Genomic DNA, 17,714 nt, shown 5'->3' with positions numbered 1-17,714 from the left:
AAACAGGTAACAAGCACCATATGCTCTCAGGTTGCTGACTGAGCTGCTCTCCTACCAAATAAACACGCCTTAAGATGTCTTAAGATGTGTATGGCTCTGCATATGGGTGAAAATAAGCTACTTTTTCCATGCTCTATTTTTTTTTCTTTTTAAGAGCAATTTATTACCAATTTGCAACCAACCCTGCATCAGCCCCTAAATCACTGGTTTCTCATATCCACCAGTATCCAATTCAAATTGCAAACCCGCAACAAAGCCCTGAACACATGTCAAAACTAATCTTAAATACTTTCTCTCATGCCCTCTCAGAGCTACCTCTGACGTGAGCCTCACCTCATCTCAGATAACCACCTCTACCTAAAGTCTTCTTCTGTGCTGTTACCAACCTATGGAATTGCCCTACACCTGATCAGGCTCCTCCAGCCTTCAAATCTTTAGACATCTCTGAAATCCCAACACTTTAGTATACGTGGAAGTAGGGTACAGGCTAGTAATCAGACTAGTGCACCCTCACAACGGTCCTACTCTCTACTCTAAGCCAGGCTCGCTCCTCTCGTCTCAGCTGTGCCTTATTCTCAGTAGATGGCAAGCTCTCTACATTTCACAATCTAATTACAGAGATGTGCTGTACCTTGGAGCAACAAACAACTCTGCCTGGTGATATAAATACGTGGCTGAAAAAAATAGAAAGAAGCCAGAAAAACAACACAATGTTTTTAGCAAAAATTGCAGGAGAGTAAATACAAGCTGATAAATGAATGACATCTGAAATAGGAAAACACCTTCCAGAAGTATTCAACTTATAACGTATTCGCTATACCTTAAGGCATGGACTGGCAGGAAAGGCACGGCATGAATGACGTTCTGTACATACATGGTTATGCACAAAAACCTGCTTTGAACTATTGATTTTACTGTCAGAAAGAGGGATTCTCTTTAAGAGGAGGAGAAAGGGCAGTGAGTGATCCCTATGGAGGGAAGACCCCTTTGCAACTGTAAAACTAATAAACCTTAGTTTACACATACAGTATACAGTACCTTGTGTAAACAGGTTTATAAACAAATATGCATGGAAATAGATTGTGGTGATCTTTATTCGTAAGTAACAAACCATTAATAAAAAAAAGGAACAACAGCAACCCTAAGGTAACCAATCATACATAGTTACTGATGTCACACCTAATTAAAATTCTGCCTAGAACTATTATGGAAATGAGAAATAACCTGTTGATGTGTTTTATGAATAGTGAATGGTTAGGGACTAGTTGACATACTACTTACCTGTAAAAGTAAGAGCACCCTCTAACTGTGTTGTGAGTGAAATGTTCTTGACTTTTCTCATTACCAAAGTCTTCCAGGGGATCTGACCACAAAATATCACACATGGGCCCGTATGCAGGGGGTTCTTTAAAGCGATCTAACTGAGAAAAGCAAATTAACACAATATTGACATTTCACAATCAAATTTTGTATCCAACAGCAATACATCCTATTTTAATATGGTCACTCGTCATTAACATACACACTGTGAAAACAGAATTATAAACATACTGTATAACATTTAAATATGTCCAAGGTGGTCCTTTTGTGTTTAGTTTATTAATGCAAAATTTACATTCAAATAGCTATTCCATCTCCTTTGTGTTGTCCATGTATCTTGGAAATGTGATATTTTGACAAATCTAAAAGGACTAGTAATCATTTCATAAATAAGTCACAAAGCCATTCCTATAGTTTATACCACTATACTAAGTGGTGAGGACATTGCAGTGAGTTAAAGGACTTCCTTTGATAAATATGCCACTCTCCTACTGCCATGCAGTGTTTTGGGGATTATCTTCACTTGCAATGGGTTTTAACCAGTGGTTGAAGTGGAAATTTTGAAGTGGTGGTATGAAAAATGTAATGGAAATGTAAGTGAATGAAATTTGATGGTTTTTACAACTGTATACACCTTCACTTCAACCACTGGTTTTAACAAATGTGACCGTATTCCTGTGTTTTCACCAGAAGTCAAATTAGGGCTACATGGCATAATGATAGAATCAGTAATAACGTCATTTGAGAATGAATAGTCAAGTTCAGCTTGACCTACAAAGATAAGCAACATAACCTGGCAATAACTAATTTATGGCTTGATTATATTAATAAATCCCAGATTAGTTACGTATCAGTTTGGACATCGATCGATAAATTAATTAGTACAATCTTTACTTCTGCAGTCTGCAACAAAAACACATGATATACTTTAAGGTTTAAACCATATTTCTAATTTACGCATACAACATTTTTGCATCCCTAAAGCTATAACAAAACAAATCAACAGGAAAAAACAAACAAAACAAAAATACCTCAGCACTAAATTATTCTCATAAACTTTAAAAGAATATAATAGATAGGTAGAATTTCTAGCTGCTAACAAGTTCTTAGCCTTTGAAGTGTTCATTTCAAAGCACATAGGTTATTGAATATTGTACCTTGGGAAACCTTTAATAAAAATAAAGCCGCCGTTGACTTGTCACCTTGATTTATACATCTATCAAATTCTCTAAGTCAGCCAAGAAGCAGAATAAAACATCAACTTAGCCGCGGAACAGTGAAAATTTCAGCCCAGGGCTCTGTGTTATTTGAGGGGGGAATGAAATGATATTTTATTGCCTTGACGTTCAATTAAAAAGAAGAAAACTTTCATTAAAAAGATGCATTCACAGATTCAGCTTCAAATGCATATCATAAAATATGCAATACTAAGCTAGACTTCCAAACTTATTTTAAGCTTCTAAATTATTCATGGTTTTGTAACTGAAACACTCGGCAATGAAATAATGTGTGTTGATAAATATGCAGATTGTCTTCAGAAATGCCAGGGACAGAATTATTACCAACTGCACATTCCATAAAAAAAGTTAATGACTCCAAGTAAATATGCAATTAAACATAGAACCCCAGAGTAAAAATAAATAAACTATATGGCGCTGCAATCATTTACATTTCATTAAGGTGATATTTCCCATGCCCACTGAAAGAGATTTGGCACCTGGTTCTATAGGAATGAGGATGAAATGCAAGGTGGATTTCAGATTACCCATTTAAAGGCCATCAAAACCTGTATGTTAACATGACAAGTGTTAATATCCTGTATTACTTTTATGGTAGGTAAGTAAACCAAAAGAGACAAAGAAAATCAATGGAAATGCACTTTAACCAACGCCTCAAACATCACAGGCACCCTTTGCTTCTGAAAAATTACATGCTGATTTATGGTTTGAACTCACTGGTTCATGCAGTCTCAATAATATAAATACAAACCAAATAATGGATAATTAATAGTCTATATAGGGTTGGCCCTACTACTAGGAGAAGTAAGGGCAATGTTCAGAGAGTGACTAAACCCATGAATGAGTGACATGATGTCACAATCAATGTTTTTCAAGTTTCTACACCAGGTACGCGGCCCGCTGATGTGGAGGAGCAACAGCCAGCAGACATTACCTGTGAAGCTGCTGCTCCTCCATATCAGTGATGGGTTGGGAGTGTGATGCAGCTTCTCTTCTACACAAGGAAGAAGCAGGGGGAGGGTAGAACCTAGCTGGGTGTGGGGCACTCAGAGCACTTCCAAAAGCCCTGAGCGTGAAATCAACTGGTGGTCTTATTTTTATTTAAGGTTGCATTTACAGATTTTACACCTGACAACAAACAAGTGATTTCAAAAGGAGACTGCCACATGTTATTACTCAATGCTACCAACTTTAAATAAAATAAAGGGTCACTCGATAGGCTAATAACTAGTGCCACAAGACACAGCTCTTTTGTACATGTAGATGGACAGTACTGATATTACGATGGTCCCTGGAGTAACTTTGTAAGTGTTCTATGATGGAATGTATAACTGTCAGAATAGGTAAAACAGGCCTGCATAGCACCTCATTCAATTTGAAACAAAACAAATTAATTGTAACATGTGTATTATAGGAAATAATGTACACAAACTGTAAAATAAAAAGGATATCAAAAGTGTCACATTGACAGACTTGACCTAGAATACCCTTCTATTAGAAAGAAGGGAATACATTATTCTGCCCCCTCCACTGCACTGTAACTGCCCTGGCCAAAGTTAATAATGACCTCATCTCGGCTAAATCCAAGGATTACTGCTTCCTGCTCATCCTCCTGGACCTCTCCGTGGTCTTTCACACCATGGACCACTCCCTCCAGTTGCTCTGTGGCTATGTCCTCTCATGGTTCACGGTCTCCTCACGTTTTCTTAAAATTAACATTGTCAAAAACTGAACTCATTCTTTTCCCTCCTTTTAAATCTTCATCCATCTCTTCTGTTCCCCAACTCCGCTGCCTGGGTGTCATCCTTGATTCCTCCCTCTCTTTTGCCTCCCACATTCAATCTGTTGCCTAATCCTGTTGCTTCCAACTCTGTAACAATCGCCAGCATCTTGTTCTTCCTCTCTCAGGATGCTACCAAAACCATTATCCACACACTCATCATTTCCAGTCTAGATTACTGTAACCTTCTCCTCATTGGCATCCCCTGCTCCCACACAATCCCCTTCCTTCTATACTCAATGCGGCTGAGAAACTTATCTTCCTTTCACACCGCTCTTCCTTTGCCTCTCATATCTGCCTTGCCTTACACTTGCTCCTTTTCCCCTACGGAATTATTTTCAAACTCCTTACCTTTACCTACAAGGCCCTCTTCCACTCCACTGCTCCTTATATCTCCGACACCCTTTCCATTCACACTCCCGCCCATTTACTGTGATCGGCCAATGACAGTCACCTCTCCTCCATCCTAATAACCTCACCCTATGCCAGAATTCAAGCCCCCTCCACTGGAATGACCTCCCTCGCTCTATCAGACTGTCCACTAATTTGTGCAACTTTAAACGGGCACTTAAAACTCATCTGTTCCTCAAAGCCTACCAGCCATCCACCTAACCTTCTCCACGCTTCTTCTCCTCACCTCCCTCTTCCCTGTATGCACTCCTCTTGCATCTGTTCCCTCTCCTCTGACTCTCACTTGTGCCTGTGGTCTGTTTACCCTCCCTTTAGTATGTAAGCTCTTATGAGCAGGGATGTCTTACCTTCTGTCTCTACTCCACTTCTCCACCTCCAACCTCTCTGTACTTGATATGCTTGGAGCCACTGGAGGCTTGGTTTTACTCATTTACTGTTCTGTTTTACCCTCTATGGTCAACTGTTTGTATTATATACAGAGCTGCAGATACCTTGTGGTGCCATATAAATAAAGGCTAATAATAATATTATTATTAATTCCCTCTGTGTGTCTATATTTCCTTACTACAAATTAATGTAGTTAGTGGTATAGGTGTATCACTGAGAAATATGGCCTATCTGGAGCCTCGGAGTAGGTATGGGGACATGTGCACAAGCAGCTCCTCTTATGGCTGTGCTTTACTATACCAGTATGTCGAGTCGGGTGTAATACATATGTTCAATGTAACATGATCAACATTTATATATTAAACACCACAATAAAGACTGGGTTAGAAAGTCAACAATAACAACATTGACAGTATTATTAGGTCGACAATAATATCACTAACCATATAATACTGTCTACATTTGAATTGTCGACCTAACAATACAGTTGACATCTGAATTGTCGACCTAATGTTGCTGACTTTCTGAATGTTGACCAAATGAGTGTCTAGCTGCCAACCTCATAGCGTCCAGTTTGCATAAACTATACCGCCAGCAATTTTATGCAGGACACATGACATATTCAAAGATGCACTATGTTAACAGGTAACATAAGCTCTTCTAATAGGCCTATGGTCAATCCTTAATGCATTCCCTGTCCAACACTGTAATAAAAGCACAAATATTGACTGAAGTTTTGAGGTTTCCATTATTAGCACTTACTTTTCTAATGTCATCTAAAGTGTTGATTTCTGGAGATAGGCCACCATGTACACACAGGAACTGCTGGTTCATCAGAGCAGCCAGAGGAAGGCAGTCAAAGGCATCCATGCAGGCATCATACACTCTCTCCGAATATTTTATTTTACCTTTCATTGATGGGATGAAATCACACATTAAAATTCAGCAAAAGAATGCTAGTTAAGCCAAGGAAATGGTCGCCAATTATTAAATAAAAGTGGTTGTTAGGCATACACAGCAAAATACACATCACACTATTTTGGTTATTCATGATTTTGGGACTTTTTGTTAAAATTACTGAAATGTTTAAAATGAATAACTAATAAAAAGTAAGCTTAACCTATTATTTTTTCAATCTTTGTTTAAAAATGTAAAAATGGTGGTGTCTGAGGTGACATAAACCAGTCTGTGCTTTCAGTAGGGTGCATTATGTAGCAGACGCATGTTATTTGGGACAATGCATTTCTATTATACATGCCAACTCTCCTGAAATGTTTGGGAGCTTCCTGAATTCTGGGTAGGTCTTCTGGACTCCTGGTAGAGCAGGCCATTCTCTTGCATCCTGTCCACTTACTATCAAGTTATGCAAGTGTATTTACCATAATGAATTGCTCTGAACTCGTGCATGTTTTGTTGATAAATGACCTTTATTATGTAAAGTCATAATACTTAATGACTAAGTAGCCTTTTAAGTGAATATCATTGGAAAACCAACAGTTAATTGCTATAATAAATTACTGATAAGAAAACAATTTAAATGTTGTATAAGAAAGAATGTACAGTGCATTTTTTAATAAGCATTACAGGTTAGGACATCTTATTGAATAAGCCTAATAGAACATCTTAGCAAAGTGAGAACTGGTGTGAATAAGGCACTACTATAAAAGATACCTTTATATATTTGGTAGGACAGGTGCTGAAAAGGGTGCATAATAGGAATTTAGCTATTGCATAACACACCAAAAATAAACTTGCACATTGTAGTTGCTGAACTGGTCATGAGATTAGTATTACATGAGGGCGAGTCCCTCCTACACTGTTGTTTCACAACTTGAACTCATTCAATCTACAAGCTCCATTTCATCACTCCAGTCAATGAAGCAGTGATTCACCCTTGTCTGATACCAGCCTAGAGCTGGTAGGAGTGGATCATTAATGGACAAAGCTAGAAGCTACAATGACCCATGTGCCTTTTTCCTACATGTAGGTACAGGCTTGTGCCTAATTATCGAATTCCTGTGAAAATGTCCTAAATGGAGTAATGAGATATACGTACATTCTTGTTTGAAGGTAAAATACTCTGTTAGATGTCTACATTCATGATTCCCACGGAGTAAAAACAGAGTTTTGGGATATAGAATTTTCAAGGCCCACAAGTACAGCACACACTGAAAAAAAAGAACACAGCTTGATTGGTAAACTCTTGGACAACTTACCAGCTTAATTCGCAATAGTTTATTTCAAACACAGCTTCAAACTAAATTATAAAACTAAATACCTCTATCCGGAAATTCCTTCTAAAATGCCCTAGGTATTATTTAAATTAGCTGTTATGATGGGCTGTAAAGCTTGACACTAATCTTATGTGATCATTCAGAGACAATCAGGCTGTCTTCAAAGCTTCCTACATTTTGATGATGTCACAGAAAGTTTCTTAGGAGCATAGTAAGTATGTTCCTGTCAGCTCTTCACATATGGTCATTAATACTCATAAATATACGTAGCAATTAAGAGGATAGCTTGATCCAAGCAGGTATATGAAACAGGTCAATATAGAAGATACTATGCAGCTGTACTACACAGTAAATATGATTATATATGCTGTCTGTTCAGAATTGTCTAATGTGCAAGTGTGTGCAGTTAAAAGGTCAACTTTAACATGAAAGTTATGAAGAAACAAACTCCAATAACTGAATGGCACATTTGCGGTTCTGCATACTGACAAATAACTTATTCAAGTAAGATACTGTAATTACTTCAATGCTAAAGTATCCTCTGTCAACGTAGTCTCCTAAGAAGAGGTAACGTGTGTTGGCAGGTGATCCTCCGACTTCAAATAACTTCATCAAGTCAAAGAACTGTCCATGGATATCCCCACAAACTGCAAGGAAAGACAATATTCTGTTATTTTAACATGAAGGCAATAACAGTCTCCAAAATAAGCCAACACTATAGTTCATTTATGTATTATAGAATCACTGCCGCTTTCTGGATAATAAAAAACAGAAATTAAAAAAACCCACACTGCACATACTTTAATTTATACAATATTTAAGAGATCTCATCACAGCTCTACTTTTAGGGTGGTGGTTTGAGGGACTAGAGTCAGTGTGTCATAATTGCCAACATCTGAAGGCAGGGACAGGTAGGCATGTGATAATCAGTGCAATCTAGGTAAGACTTGGTAAACTACAACCAGGGGTGGGACACTATTGCTGGGCTACCCTGTTTCGGCTTCACTGTGCTTCCTCTCAGATGATTGTGGGTACAGTCAGTGGTAGAACTACCATTGTTGCAGGGAGTATGGCAGTTACATGGGCTCCATCACCTACTGGCCCTGAGGCTGCTGCACCTTTGCAGTAGTGGAAGTCCTGCCGAAATTACAACCTCCATCATGTCTACTGAATGCAGTTATGTTTTCTTCCATTTTTACCGCTCAAGCCTAATAAAGATTTACATATAAACCTAAGGTCAGATAATGAACATAAAAAGAATTGTATTCAATAAACAGAAAAAGAGTAATTATACTGTTAGCAATATTGAAAAATAAGAACATTTTCAAGGGATAAATCTCATTTTCCTAAAAATGAAGACCGTTCTGTATACCCATTGTGCTTTTCTTTTCTGCCCATTTACATGACATTTTTTTCAGAATGAGCTCTAGCTTCCCAAGAACAAACTGTACATCTATATACAAGATACACAATGTGTTCACTTAATCTGGTAACACAACATCTGACTTGAAGATCCAGGCGGTCACAAGTTACATGAATGCAACTGTATTACATTGGATTTTCAGCTACAGTCAAAGGATTTTAACCCAGAAAATAAGGACACATCCATCATGCTAACTTGGGCCAATGTACAAGACAGCAACAACAAGCAGTTATCAGAAAATATAATGAAGTTAGATTAAATGTGTATGCTTAAGCACTTTATTTCTTAAAAACACTTATTTTCAATTGGAAACAAAAATTACCAAATCTGTCTTTCACAGTCATATAAAATTGCTACTTATAATAGTATGTAATTACAAAGCAATTTGCACCCTTTCATAAATAAATTTGTGTCCTTCTGTAGCTGTACTCAAGATTGACCTGATGAGCAGGAATAATGTGATTCTCCTTGTTTTCAGGTCTATAATAAAATGAGTATAAACTGATTTAATGGTATATCAATTGTTTGATAACACACACAATTGATTTCCTAATATAGCGCATAAAGGATATGTATATATTCCAATCCATCATGAGTGCACACTCTATTATTCTGCTCGCTTCTGCACGTGATGGACAATATACTGCATTTCTGAAAATGACAGGGATTGCTGGACCATGGAGAGTAAGGCAGTCATAGTTGGATCGTACTGGGTTTTTTTTTTCAGACAGATTGCATGTGACCTTTTCATCGCCATGAAATTAAGTTTACTAGGCAAACTCCATTTCAAGCCTCATAATTCTTCTGATCAATCTCAAATTACTAAAAAGAAGTGACTGTTCTCCAGACACTTTGGCAATCAGGAAAAAAGTAAAAAGTCAAATTAATTTCAACACACTGGAAACCTCATTGAAATAAATGGACCATTGGAATCAATGAGAAAGCGCTTCTACTAAAAAAATAAAAAAATACACCCCCAGCAAACAGCCTGGGCTGACTGACTGTGAAACGGAAAGACCCATGAGTGAGAACCAGCCACACACTTTTCAGCACACACCTGGTGACCATCAGTGGACAGGTTAATGAAAATTGGGAATTCGGTGTAGAAGCATTGCTATCGAAAGTGTCTGGCAGAATACCACAGGCACCAGTATAATGGACAAAGGTTCCAAAGACTCCTATCCATTATACCACAATGGCTGAAAAACAGGCCAAACACACACAAACTTTTAGAAAATTAACTGAATAAAAAACTTCCCCAACCCATTGTTAAAATGTCAGTAACACAGAATAAAATCTTCTTTCCTTTCTTATTTTTTGCCCCACTATAGTTCAATGGAGAAAAAAAATCTGTCCTTCCATCTTGAGCTGTCATAGTGGCAAGAGAATGGGGATAGAATTACTGCACTCTACATTTGTCAATCACTAAACGACTGTGACCAGGACACTCTTTCACTGTGATCTACACTGAGCAGAACTCCCCTCCACCACTCAGCCAATCACAAGTGGCCAGCGTGGGAAAACGTTTATTATTTGCTGGCAGCTAATTTAAAGTCAACTAAGCAGAATCACGATATTTGAAGGGCTGTAGTAAGCGTCTAACAGAGTGATCCGCCAGGCATAACAGTGTGTGTGGGTATCATCCTGCCATGCAATTCAATTAATTGATGGCAGGGATAGCAATTATCAAGAGGACATCAGAGCAGGTCTATAGAAAACAGAATGTATATTTCAATTAGAGATATTTGTGCTTAAACCCCACTTTTCCTGAATCTTTTTGCCACTTTAAAGAAGGAAAGCAGATTCGAGTGATGCAATGTATTGCATGGTGAGAAAGTCACGCATGTAATAAATTGAATAGGTTTTATAATTTTTTTTATTTTTTTTTTCAAACAAGAAAAAAAAATAAGAATGATGCTAAAAAGTCTTCACAATTTTATTATAGGTGTATTGAATAACGTCCATTAGGTTTTTTATCTCCGTTTCTGGAATACCTGCTCACTAACTCTTTCAGACTGCCTGTTAGAAACCGTAACAGCATGCCGACAGAGTGCCATAGAGTGCTGCCTACTGAGGTGGGTCTGTGACAGAGATCTCAGTCATGCTGATTAGGCACTGACTGTTCATAACGCAGACACCATGCACTGCTCACATATTAAGGGTCTCTTTCTCTCCAGTGGTGGAACTGGCTGCACCTCGCATGCTCACAAGAGGCCCTTCTCTGCTCTTTTTATATCAGAACAGTGGGGCCTGGGAGGCTATAGTGGCATCTCTGGGCCAGTCTCTCTTCTTCCTAAACTTACAACACGAGTAGAAGGCTTGGGAAAGAGAGAGAATGCTCGTGATTAGTGGACCCACATCAGTAGGCAGCTCTGTGAAGTGTCAATATGCCAACGAGGCTGCTTAATGCAGAGCATAAAAGAGAAAGTGAGCACATATTATTGATGGAAGTGTTAACATAATATATACACAAAATTTCATGGTGTTGGAAAGGCACATTATATGCAATCAATTGGCTCAAACAGTACAATATCTCATTTTAATTTTTGTATTTTAAAGATGGCAAAAATAGACTTTATTTTGAAAAACAAAACATAAATGGGATAGAAAGGTACTCTGAGACTTTCCTTCTTTTCAATGAAGAATGAGATCAATTCTAATGCAAAATAGCACCTGAAAGGCTATGAAAATAACAAGACTCATGCAGCAGCTGATTAATGCAGAATTTCTTCTTTTTAACCAATCTTTCTATTCAGGTGCATTAAACAGATTAGAAGAACAACAAAAGGAAGGTAAATTTAAAAAGCTTTCAGTGTTTTTATAACAGCTAACCCAAGTGACTCCTGAAAACAATTAGTGCATGCAGACAAAAATCCGAGCACTGCAATAAACTAGCTTGTGTGATTTGAAAGCCTTTAAAACGGCCACAGGGAATATTAGGCCCAGGAGCAGCAGACATGTGTGCATTTAGTGTGCTTTCAACAGACTCATCTAATGTTTAATACACAGCTGCATTCTTCTCAATTTAACTGTGGTGAGGACTGTCATAACCCCTCTTCTCTCATAGCCATGCCCATGGTAAAGCCTACAGTATATTCTAGGAGCCAGTGTTAATAGAACGGTTTTAGAAGAAGATATTGTGTAGTTGCTAAAATGATCACGTACAAGTCACATAAAAGTACCGATGAGGCAGCCATAACATCGTGGACAAACCATTCCGATGAGTTAGACGTGTCAGAGTATTTTCTGCACTACCAATGGGCATTAAGGAGCATTTCTGAATGTGATATCCAGTAGTGCATATCTTATTGTGACATTATGTGCTTACTATTGCAGAAACCAGTTTTTGTTTATTAAGAAGCACATGGATCTGGCTGTTATGATTGAGGTATGTGTGGTTGTACAAATGTTTGCATGATGTGATGGAAGGAGCTAGGTGGATCAGGGCTTTCCTAGATAAATACACTCTATATGCACTCATGCGCCTCAAATCCCATCTCTATACAAAAACAATATTGTTTTGTGGGACAAGATACATTTAACAAATGCAAGGGGTGGAGAGCGTTAAGTATTTTCTGATTAGCAGGTGGTCGCGGAACCTCTGCCCTCTTGCAAATGGATGTTTTTTTGTTTTTTTTTACGAATATCCTGGAGTCTTCCTATATTTTTAATGTGTTGAATGTTGTACAAACAATGGTGCATGTAATGTAGGTAAGTACATTTATATACCTACAAATACCCATGTAAGACAAACATAAATGTGTCTTTTTAAGTATCCTTCCAACGTGACATAACCTCAATAGAGTGGCATGGAGTTAAAAAAAAGAAACAAAAAAATAAAATGGTCTTCCATAAAATTAGCACAATGTAGTATTCTATGTTGGGCATGCAATAATGGATTGAAAAGGCAGGTGGCTCTCACCTAAAACTGAAAAAAAAAGCAACGGGGCCTTATGCAACCCCTAGGGCTGTGGCAGCCCGTATAGTTAACAAGATTGTTATCACTGGAGCGTTATCTTTGCGACCTCATGGTCAGGGGTCCCCAAGACCCTTGACATTTGTACCAAAAAAAAGTAAATATAAATAGCACAAGATTGTCACAGACCGAAGATCGACAGCAAAGCAATGTGGTACATGGGACGCTCAGTGGATGCACAATGTATTGTAGCATGTTGGATAGGTAACATAGCGTAAAAACATATAAATGTTTGTCCTTTTTTATCCATTTCAATGTCAAATATGAATTTCCAAGGCCTTAATCCCCTAATGGGGGAACGCAATATTTTTGGGAGTGCAAAATTGTGACAGGGAGATGTATAAACTGAAATTCATTTTAAAACAAGAGAACAGTTTTTCTCCAAATTTAAAAAATAAATAAAAAACAGAAACTAAAAAAGGTAGTAAAGTTTTAAACTTGATGTATTCCCATGGTAAAGGCTGAAGATAATCAGTCATTTTTGGGTGGGCACTTGAGGATAAGCAAGTAGGAGAGACATGGTTAACAAGGGAAGGTAAGTCTCCTCCCCTTTCACATCTTCACCCTCAGTAGAGCTCCTTCATGCCTCAGTTCCGATATAGTTTTGATTTTACAGAAAACTAAATGAGTCACAAATATTGCTGTGACCCTTTTAAAAAGCAAAAGTGGAGCTGGGTTTTGAAAATAGTGGAATGCAAACATTTGCGGTCACCTGACCTGAACGGTCAGGTGACCGCAAAAGGTAAGTTGTTTTTTTTGCTTGTTTTTTTTTTTCTTTACAGGAGTCCCTGCCTCTGGCCCCCTTGTCCGACTGGGGCCTCGGGCACCTGCCCATCGTGCCCAGTCGGAAAGACGGCCCTGTCAAGAACACAGTATGAAACACTGTAAGGTATTTCTCTGTATAAACAAAATAAATATTCTGTACTTACCTGTGCTCAGGCTGGTGCACAGGAACATTCTTGCCTGTTAAAAAGAGCTTAAAAACATACCTTTTTCTTTTTTTTGCGGACAATGAAAATGACTGATGTATTGGATGATAAGCAGCTTATGTTCTTCCTTCAAAGGATCCTGAATCAGTCAGCTGAACGTACAGTTCATCACTTATGAAATCAAGGAATTTCCTGAAAAGATCTCTTTGCTTGATAACCCACCTCCTACATTTCCAGGTATTATTTTTTATTCAATAACAATAAGCAGCTGACAAATACACCAAATGTTATGATACCTCTCTTTCTAAGATATATACACATACATACACACTTGTAAGAATAATAGATATTCTTGCATAGTTACCTTATCTCTAAGCTATATCCCAGGTGTTGGAGGTTTTTCTCTCATAATCTATTTGACTGCTGTGATTTGCCAGGAGCAAATATGTGGAAATCTATAGGTAGCATACCTCTTAAGATGTGTGTAACTCATAATACAAACGAAGAATTGTTAGCAGACGCATATAATTTTTTACTTTGGACTCTGAATCACCTCCTGTGTGTTCACGATCAATAGAGTTGTGAAGGAAAGTGAAGCGGTCACCAAAGCACACAGCCTACTACTAGTACGTTTATGCTTTCATGCTTCTGTATGATACTCATTTAGGTTTCTTAGAACACCTGAAAGTAAATGCCCATTAGTGCTGTTTCTATCAAATACTGGTTAAGAAAAGTAAAATATTTGTTAATACAGGGGTTTATTACCAATAGTTGTAGTGTTTTTCTGTCTAGTTAGTGCAATGGTCTTGAAACTGCTACATGCAGCCATTGCATTATGGGCTCTACTGGTTCTATAATGCAGAACTGGCAATTCGATACCATTCACCAATTGCGAAATGACGTGCGGATGAAGGCGGCATCCGTGACCCCTTCACACTGCAGTTTTTGGCCAGGGCTGCGAGAGGTATTGAAAAGACTTAGCAAATGTTTACTTTTTGTTTTAGTTTCCCTAACCAGGTAGTGCAGCCATAATTAACATAATAGGAAAAGTGCCAATTTCTACAAAGATTGATGTGAAGCAACCAGCAGGAACGTCAGAGCATCTACAAGTAGCCCCCTGCTGCACCAAAACCTTCACCCGTCTCTCATTTATGTATCCAGACAAAATAATTAAAAAAAAACAAATCCGGTCAGAGATCAGGTTTATAGATGGTTGCATAACTGCACACATGGTAAGGAAGGCACTCAATTCTCATGTCTGCCCACCCCTGTGCAAAGTGTGCTCAATCGCATTTACCCACAAAAACCCACGTACACTTCAGTAAAATATATGGACATGTCCTATAAATACTCTGTCACAATAGCCCTTGCATGACCCTGGCTCAGTCATCTATGTTTGTACATGGCTCTAAGGGGGATGGGGGGATTCTATTAGCCACGATGTTCTGCCAAACATCGCGGTTGCACACATCTTCAGGTACTATGGAACCTCAACACAGCTGATTTCTCCTCGAGAAATCTGCAATGTTACATCGCAGCGGAATGCGTTCACAACCACACCAGAGGCACTCAGCAGCTAAATGAATGTCCCCCCTTTGTGGCCATTTATATATCAAAACATGTTCTCTGCACAAGTGCGCAATTCCAACAGCAAAGCGTCCATGGAAACTGATTTTAAAGATTAACAACTGAATTCCTGCCTTTCTGTCTCATATCTTCTCACTATTCCTCCTTTGTAACCCTGTAAGCCTGTCCATTTTTAAATTGTCTCTACTGGGACTGATGTATAGAATTGTATTGCTATGTGGCTTTACTGCCTCACAAAAAAAGGGCTATTTGGCTCCTAAATATATTTTAGTATTTACCCCATATGTTATATGTTTTAATTCATTATAATGTTTGTAAAAACACTGCACAATAGCTGTGAAGTTTTTTTTATCACTTGTCTCCAGAAGTCCACGGAAGGAGTATAACTTTTTTACGTTTCTTTCAGGATTTTAAATGTCGGGGAAAGTGGTGGATTACACTAGTGGACCAATGCTAAGCCCTGGGAATTGGCATTTACCATTGTAAGGGCAGCGCTGGATTTTTTGTCTTTTTGTTAAAAAGTGTATAATATTTTGTTAATTACATCATCACACTGTGCCCTTATGGTGGTCACTGAAGTGGTCATGACTTGATGATACCATCTGCAAAATCATGCGACATCCCTGCCCAGCATCTAGTAGGCAAGTGCTCTTTAGAAAACCTGTCTGACCAATCAGGAGTCTGTAAAGTTGTTTCCTAAATTGGGAGTCTCCTGGGCATTCTAGGAGAGTAAGCAACTGTGGTCTAATGTTGTGATTCAATTGGCAGTTTGCATAATTAATATTAGACAACTTATTTAACACACTCCCAAATGTCACTATAAACATGACCTTAGACAGAGAAGCTATCTATCCCTTCATCCCTCACTTCACACCACAAGGACACCCATGGTAATTGGCACAACAAACAGCAATGGAGAGAATATAGTTACAGCCTTCTATTTATTAATCATCACATCCTCAAAGGGAGGGTCGTAACCAGGTTTATGGGTCACGGCTTAAACCAGTGCACGGTCATCAGATGCCAAGTGTCACCACTCCCATTTTTTACCTAAATCACTACTGTGTGGGGTTACCTCCATGTGTCTTCCCCTTTTATGTGTTGCACAAGCCTTGGACATGAGAACTTTCACTCTTCCCTCAATCCACTAATGCCAGGCTTTTCCTCTAGCTCCCCCTGAAAGGGACATCTCACACCTTACTCCACCTCAACCAACAAGATTTTCCCTGGCTGCATAGCAACCAAAAGGGACCTGCGACAAGCTCCCCACCGCGGTCATGATGCGCCAGCTGACTGCTGTCAAATTGTTTTGTTTTTTGCATTAATGCCCATTCAAATAAAGATTTTGAGATAGCTGTATCTCTTCACTATTCTAATATTACTTGGAAGGAAATGTTGTACAATGTAAGCTTATCAAACCATACGATGAACAGACTGTTTCATTTTAACGGAAAAGTACCACATAAACTGCTGTCAATGCATAAAATACTAGACTCGGCAATAAATTGCGGACATGCCACCATAGAATGATACAGGAGCTCTAAAAGGCTTAAGTTCATGGTAACAAATTTAGCACATGCTTTGACTGTTTCTACCAGATACCCTCATTCCTGCTAGAAAGACAGAACCCACTGGTTACCACAGGCACCGTGGATGGGCAGAAAGGGATGCAGGTGCACCTTTGCACAGTATTTCCTGTAATACCCTTAAAAAGCAGCATAGACAGAAAGAAATACCTTTTACTTTTTTGTAGCACTATTTGAAAAAACTTCTGTAGCATTTGACTTGTTGACCCTAGCAACCGGCACTAAACTATACAAGTTGAATCATGTTTGCCTGGGTCAATAAGTAATATCAACAGCTGGTATTTAGCAGGTAATCTTGTTCTGAAGATTGGAAGCTCTACAGGGCCGAGTGGTCGCTACAACTCAATGTTTGCTTATGGACTTTTACATTTTTTGTTCAATGTTTCACTGTTATTGTATTGCAATGCATGCTGACACCATACAATAAACTAAGATGTGATGGAGCCAAGCCTAAATGACAAATTCAACACACAGTAATTATGGACAACGTGGTCAAAACTTATAGTCACAATAACATTACAAATCAATAAAGTGTTAATGGAGTGCTTCAAATATACAAAAGTTAGGCTGGGTACACACTACAGTGTTCTCAGCCGATCATCAGGCCAATCACCTGATAAACGACCGTTCGGCCCGATATCACATTAGTGTGTACACTGCAATGATGAATGATGATCTTTCCAAAGCCCAATGTATCGTTTCATTTGATTATTAAATTGGACTAAAAATCTCATTCAAGGATGGAACGATGCTGTTCCAATTCTGCAGTGTGTATGCACTCACATCTGGCAGTGTCCATAGATCTCTATGGAGTGGGCAGAGTCACAATCTTCTCAGCCAATG

General features: G+C 38.5%; 1 protein-coding gene across 4 annotated transcripts in view; it reads right to left on the bottom strand.

The window, feature by feature from the left end:
* Nucleotides 1-17,714, bottom strand: part of PPP3CA (protein phosphatase 3 catalytic subunit alpha) — a 185,133-nt gene that overhangs the window by 54,522 nt on the left and 112,897 nt on the right. For all 4 annotated transcript variants that reach the window (XM_075201144.1, XM_075201162.1, XM_075201152.1 and 1 more), the window contains exons 3-6: nucleotides 7,893-8,017; nucleotides 7,193-7,304; nucleotides 5,899-6,044; nucleotides 1,282-1,421 (exon numbers count right to left, since the gene is read on the bottom strand). In XM_075201144.1, the coding sequence (XP_075057245.1) occupies nucleotides 1,282-1,421; nucleotides 5,899-6,044; nucleotides 7,193-7,304; nucleotides 7,893-8,017 (523 nt within the window). The remainder of the gene's footprint in view (nucleotides 1-1,281; nucleotides 1,422-5,898; nucleotides 6,045-7,192; nucleotides 7,305-7,892; nucleotides 8,018-17,714) is intronic.

This window comes from Mixophyes fleayi, chromosome 1, assembly GCF_038048845.1.
Source record: "Mixophyes fleayi isolate aMixFle1 chromosome 1, aMixFle1.hap1, whole genome shotgun sequence".
In the NCBI taxonomy this organism is placed as follows: Eukaryota; Metazoa; Chordata; class Amphibia; order Anura; family Limnodynastidae; genus Mixophyes; species Mixophyes fleayi.
The sequence above is the reverse complement of the archived record's forward strand: the minus strand, read 5'-3'. Positions and strand labels throughout refer to the sequence as shown.